Source organism: Myxine glutinosa, chromosome 7 (genome assembly GCF_964187855.1).
Source record: "Myxine glutinosa chromosome 7, kmMyxGlut1.1, whole genome shotgun sequence".
Taxonomy (NCBI): Eukaryota; Metazoa; Chordata; class Myxini; order Myxiniformes; family Myxinidae; genus Myxine; species Myxine glutinosa.
In genome coordinates this window covers 136,025,026-136,031,893 of record NC_136267.1, presented here as the reverse complement: position 1 = coordinate 136,031,893, position 6,868 = coordinate 136,025,026, and the positions used below count along the sequence as shown (strand labels likewise).

The following is a 6,868-nucleotide window of genomic DNA, read 5'->3' as shown; positions in this document are numbered from 1 at the left end:
TTTGAGGCATGCGTGACTTCAAATAAAATTGTAAGCCAGGAAAACGTTCGTTTCATTCCTTAGGGATACAACATGTAAAACTGGCCCAAACGTCAAAACAAAACTCGCTCATTTTAAGTCTTACAAGCTAATGCGACCACTCATTCTTCTGGGAAGAATCCCGTGCACATGCTTGTCACACTTATAACGCATCGAAGTCTTTATAAGTTCATCAAATACTGACACCGCGATTGACATTCGCTGAGGTAAATGTTGATATCTCTTCTGAGGTTAAAAAAAACAATTTTAAAGCATTATACTTATCAAACGATACATTTTATGAAACGGGGAAACCGAATACACACTTTGGTTGCTTTAAAATGACAGAATATGTCTTTATTAGAAAGAAAAAAAAACCTGGAAGACGACGCTGCTCACAAAATTCACCGCTTTAACGCATAACCACGAGTTTAAACTACATTTACAACAAATATGAAAACTATTTTCATATCACAATGTTAAATATAGAATATATAGAAGATAATGTTAAAAAAAAAAGAGCCCTATCTTCCAATGGTGAACAATCCTTCAAAAAATTCCTGGATCCGGAATAATATCCTGAGCTTCACCAAAAACTAATCAATTCTTCCTTATCCCAAGGGCAATCATCCCAACAACTTTCATCCAAATCCGTTCAGAACTTTTCAGATATCTTGTTCACAAACACACGAACACACACACACATGGACACGATCGAATGCATTAATCCCTGGCGGGAGTAATAATATGACTTAATGGAGGACTGGGATCACAGCAGAATGGTTGATAGAAAGTGCATGGACGACGTCATTTCAAAACAATGGCATATTAAAGTAATGAGCCATAAAACTTGTCAATGTTAAAAGCTTTACATCTGACAATCAGCCAAAACTCGCCTTGGGTTGAAAGTGATGCGAGAACAGGCTTTACATGATTGATATTTAATATGCAAAGTTTCATGACGGCCTGGAGGTTGGAAGACTGGGCCTTATGTAATTTGAGCAGCTGTTGATGAACAGACTTATCGAGATGTACCATGAACCTTGCTTGCCCTGGAAACATCCTAAAATAAGCCATAGCAGAAGAAGTAAGGCATTCACTAAATTATTCTCTTGGTGGCTTTGCTTGGCCTGATGTAGAAAAGGGACATCGTCAATATGGATGCCAGCAACACTTCAAAATTAATTTCCTGCTTGCATCTGGAGAAGCCTAGTGTCTTTCGTCATATTTTTAATATTCACATTAGAGCTCCAAGCCAAACAATCTGAGTTCATATCCATCGCTGAGATCTGCCAAACACAATCGCTGAGAAGCCACACACACACACACACACAAACACACACACACACACACACACACACACACACACACACACACACACACACACACACACACCTTTGAGATTTGCACATATTGATCATTAAAGGTTAACAGTGTTTCCCTAACTTTATCCCCCCACGAACCCCCTGTGGATGTCAGAGGTGTCCACGAACCCCCAACTTTTCGAGACACGATCTGAGTTATTATTATACTATAATATGCATAACAGTGTTTCGTAAAAGATCAAGTTCATAGTGTAATATTGTAATGAAAAAAAAACAAGAGATGAACAAATATTTATTCGGAAACTTCAAGATCAGATCACGAATTGTATCACGCATCGATCACCCATCACACACGATGAGACGGATGCTCCTGTTTTTCCTCCACGAGGCGTTTGATCCTCGGAGCTGTCTTGGAGAGGGCCACCCTCATGTCGGGGCCGACGTCAAGGCGTGCCCGCAGCTTTGTTTTCATGACGACCAACGCGGAGAACCCGGCTTCGCAGAGGTAGGTCGTGACGAAAGGCAGTGTCATTCGGAGCGCTTTCACCGCTGGATTGGGGAAGGCCTCGTAGTTGCTTGCCCAAAACTCCGAGGGACTGGCGACGGTGGAGAACTGCATCTTCAGGCGGCCAGAGGCCTTCAGCTCGATCAGATCATCCTTGAGCTCGTTGTCATCGTCGATGTCGTCAATTAGAATCGTGAAAGGATCCTGTATCCACGGATCGACCGACAGATTCGGAAAGTATCCATCAAAACTGTCAGACAGACTTCAGATGACCCTTGATGTCGACGACAAGCGTGGAGCAGAAATCATTCTGAGCGTCGTCATCCGCGAGGATTTGAGCGAGCTCCGGGAAGTTGACGAATGACCGCTTCTCCACGCGGTTGCTCCAAAGCCGCAGCTTTTCTCGAAGCGAGTTGATCCGTTCCGCTGCTTCGACGATCGTGAGGCTGCTCCCTTGAAGTGATATGTTGAGAGCGTTAAGGTGCCCGAAAATGTCGCTGATGTACACAAGCCTCGCGACGAAGACAGGGTCGCCGAAGTAGTCCGCCAAGTCGTTGCCTTTCTCACGCAGGAAAATTTCAATCTCCTGACGCAGCTGGAGGACGCGGTTCAGGATTTGGCCCCGGGATAGCCAACGCACCTCGGTGTAGTACAGAAGATGAGTGTATGCAGCACCGATATCTTCACAGAAGACCTGGAAGAGGCGGTGGTTGAGAGCCCGAGCGCGGATGAAGTTCACTGCTGTGACAACGATAGCCATTACATCACCGAGCTCCTTGGGGAGCATCTTGGTCGCAAGGGCGTGGCGATGGAGCACACAGTGTGTCACGATGACGTCGGGGCACTTGTCTTTCACCAGCGCAACGAACCCGGATCGCTTTCCCATCATCGCCGGGGCCCCATCCGTACACAACGATCCTAGCTTCGTCCACTCGATGCCGTTTTCTTCCATGAAATGATTCATGATATTCATAATGTCCACCGATTTGGTTGTTGTTTTGAGAGGAGAACAGAACAGGAACTCTTTCTTCACAGCAAATCCCACCAAGTAGCGTGCAAAAACCAGCAATTGACTGCAGCTCGCTACATCGGTGGATTCGTCGAGTTGCAAGCTCAAACGGCAGCGCGATTCCCGGAGTTCTTGTGTGACCTGAGCCACAATATCCTTTGACATGTCTTCAATTCTGCGCTTGATGGTGTTGTTGCACAGGGGAACACTCTTGAGTTTCTTGGCCTCCTCGGGTCCGCAAACCAAGTTCGCCATCACCACGGCGCAGGGCTTTACAAGCGTTTCGCCAATCGTATGAGCCTTTTTGTCTTTTGCAATGAGGAGCGCTACTCCGTAGGAGGCTTCAAGGATAGGCTTCGTCGACGGTTGGAACCCGTGCCGAGTCAAGCTACCCTTCGCCATGAAGCGAGCTTTCTTGCTTTGGAACACGTCTTCAGAGTCATTCTGATGAGTCGGATGGGTGCTGGCGAGGTGGGCTTTTAGCTTCGATGGCTTCATCGACGCCTCCGCCAGCACTTTGTAACACAGAACGCATTGCGGACGTTCAGTCCCATCCTTCTCCACAAACTTCATGAACCCCCACTTGATGTACGAATCATCGTATTTGCGCTTCTTAGACATTGCGGTCTGAATTGCGGATTGCGGTCTGAATCTGTGATTGCGAATTGCGAATTGCGGATTTGCGAATTGCGGATTGCGGTCTGAATCTGTGAAAAATGTTGATGTTGATATAAATTATATGATATATCAGATTTTATTTCAACAAAAAGTACTCTAGTTTTGACTTTCAGAAACGTCTCACGAACCCCCTGGGATGGACTCACGCACCCCCTGGGGGTTCATGCACCCCAGTTAGGGAACCCCTGCCCTAAACTCTCCAGAACTCCACCCACCCTTCAGCGTCCTCAAATGTATTTTTGACTCGAATGTCTCAAGAAACTCGAATGTCTCAAGAAACTAGTTAGTACACGAGCAACACGTAGGCCACCTGTAGTATTAGTTATGTCATAGTATGTGTAAGTATAGGCCATTTCCCCTAGTAATATCTGCGTTGTGTAAAGACATGAGTTTAGGTCCTGTTCATTTTGCGTTCACCCTCCAATTCCACCTCAATGGGCATAATTGATCCCGCGCCCCATTTGGCTGACCCACTCAGTTTGTTACACTTTGACTGCCTGCTGAGTTGTTACGCTTTGGCTGCCCGCAGCATTTGCTGCCCTTTGCTCACTCACTAGCCGAGTAACACGAGGTAGGCCTGAGAAGGAGGAGGGTGGCGTCAAGGCGGAGCGTCAGAGGCGATGACGGTAAGAGCCACCAGCCAACCAGGGCTCTAACGGCAAGGCATGAGTGGGCGTGGAGAGGCGCGTCTGGTGAGTTCTAGAAGGTTCGCGGGGCGTACCTATATGTCACTGAAAAAGCCCTTGAACAGGACTTACCAGCAGAACTAAAAGGACTTATGAAGAGGACTGCACGGGACACTCGCAGAGAAAGGACTGATCGAGAGGACTCGCAGAGAAGGACTTGCCAGGACTAGCGCTGGAGGACTTGTTGGGAGAGGGCTTGATCGAGAGGACTCACTCGCAAGTGGAGAGAGAGAAAGAACTTGACTCGCATCACTCGTTTTGAGGCATTGAACTGTAACTCGCCATCGTATAACGTACGCGACAGAGGAGAGGAAGAAGAGGCGTTGAGTACACGGCTGCAGCCAGACGCACCAGTGGCGAATAGCGCCTACCTCAGCCACGCGAGTAAACGCAGTAATAGCCGCCAGTGATAACCGCTAACCGCCGAAGTCTGCTCCCTACCAAATCACCCCGTATTAACCCTTGTGCGCCAAATGACACGCGGAGAGCTCCTGCCTTCTCTACTTACCATCTGCACGGGACGAGCCGGAGACCGGAGGGAGCTGCACCGGAGGGAGCTGCACTGGAGGGAGCTGCACCGGAGCCATCCTTGGACGCGGACCATCATCCTGCAGCTGCAAACCACGTGTGAGTGTGTGTGTGAAGGGCCCGTTTGTCCTGGGTATTAAGTTAAGACTGTTTTAAGGCTGCACCGTGTCACCTTTTTCTCTGAACCATTGTGAATAGTGTAAATAAATCTTGTTATTCCTTTCTTCCCAATTCGACCGCTTTTGTGATTTATCCATTGACTAAGCGTGGTACGAATAAGGTCGCTGGAACCGGGTTCACCATATAAACGGCACGGATCGCGTGTACGCACCGCTCGGCGTGTCAACATGCGTGGTTCGTGCGGGGCTTATTTCCTCGTTTCAGGGCAGCGCGAGTAATTAGGTAATAGCGATTCCAGTCCTAATACCCTATTTCCTGCTGTCCGGGAAGGACGTCATAGGTCCCGGGTCCTGTCGGCCAGTCAAACACGAGGGGACTAATCCCCCCTTGGTAAGGGGAGAAGGCCGGCGTCGAGATCCGCAACAATATATATATATATATATATATATATATACATATACATATATATTGTTACGGAACCCAACGTCGGCCTCGGTTCCCGTTATCGAGGGGGGATTAGTCCCCTCGTTTATGACTGGCCGACGTGGTCCTGGGGGTATGACGTCACGCCCTGTCAGCGCTGGGTAGGGTATTAGGCCCAACCATCCTATGACCTAAATACCAGCACCTACCGGTACGCAAGGAAATACTCCCCCGCCCACGGTCGCAGCGTAATGGACTAGTTGCGCCGAGCGAAGCAAACTGCACCGTGAGCCGGTTACCAAGACTGACCCGATTGATCTTCGTCGGCCGAATCGCACCACGGGCCCTCAAGGAGGAAACCTGTAAAGCGACCGAATGCGAAGGAAAGAGGACAAAGTAGGAAGAACAGGATTTATTACTATTAATTACTATTTACACAACGAAAGAAACCAAGGAGAAGGAAGAATAACGAAAGTAATTTACAGGAGAAGAAGACACAGTGCAACACTAGCTTACCTATTACACTCTTTATTAATACCCCAGGACAATGTGAAAGACAGACGAACGATCACACTTACACGGGGAATGCAGGCAGGAATGAATGGCTGGAGGTGGATGGCTTGGAGAGGAAAGGAAGGTCCAGCGGGGACTGGGCACGGTCGGGCCGGAAGGCACCGCCGTCAAAAAGCCGAGCTGCGGTCGTGCGAACTCCCGCGGGTCCAAACTGCGCGGGCGAAGTTCCTTTTGCGCACCGCTGCGTCGCGCGCTCCTCGAGTTGCCTCGGTCCTCTCTCTCTCTCGGCCGCCGTGGGGACGTTGCGTGCTTTCCCAGGACTCTGCCGTATCATCTGAGGTGGGGGCGTCTCCCGCGGGTTATATAAGCCCCACCCTTGAACCATCGCGAACCTCCCAGATCGTTCTCTCTCCACCCTCTCAAGCCAAACCCCTTCGTGCTGGATTGGTTGAGCGGGGCCGACTCACTCCTCCTTCCTATGACGAGGTGCGGAGACATGCCTTTCTTCTCCGAACCGACCGCGTGCTCAATGGAGTCCATTTGCGGCGAAAACCATCCAAACCTGACACTTTGAAGATGGGACCTAATCTTATTTAATTCGGTGCAATGGAGTCGACTATTGGGAAACACAGCCTTAAACTACATAGAATAAGGGAATAACTATTTAAAAGGATATATGGTGCCCTGCGTGTATGTTGATGGAATTAACTAAGAGGACGACCTTCAACCTTTCTTTACATTACGAAGGGTGACATTTACACACAACCAACCATAATTCTCAAATTCGTTACACTGCACCCTCCTTCCTTCAGGCCCGTGCTCGGGCCTATAAAACTTTACTTTTAGTGTGACACGTAGGTGTAGTTCCCTCTACAATTAACCTGACCCTGAGTGCGACAATTTAAAAACACAAATAAATATGTCCCGCTACTCCATTGCACCCTATCTAACAGTTTCGCACCCATAGCTAACCGAATTGCGGAATGGTTTTCAAACTATACATTTACGGTGGGGAGCATTATTTACAGTGACGTCATTCCTTATTTACAACGCAACCCAGGAC

The 6,868-nt window shown here is 48.4% G+C and overlaps 1 protein-coding gene across 1 annotated transcript; it reads right to left on the bottom strand.

Annotated features, from left to right (window-relative positions):
• Window positions 1-2,101: 2,101 nt before the first annotated feature.
• Window positions 2,102-3,478, bottom strand: LOC137430879 (protein FAM200C-like). The gene has a single exon (XM_068121647.2). It carries the CDS (start codon window positions 3,476-3,478, stop codon window positions 2,102-2,104), a length of 1,377 nt encoding a protein of 458 aa, XP_067977748.2.
• Window positions 3,479-6,868: the final 3,390 nt, after the last annotated feature.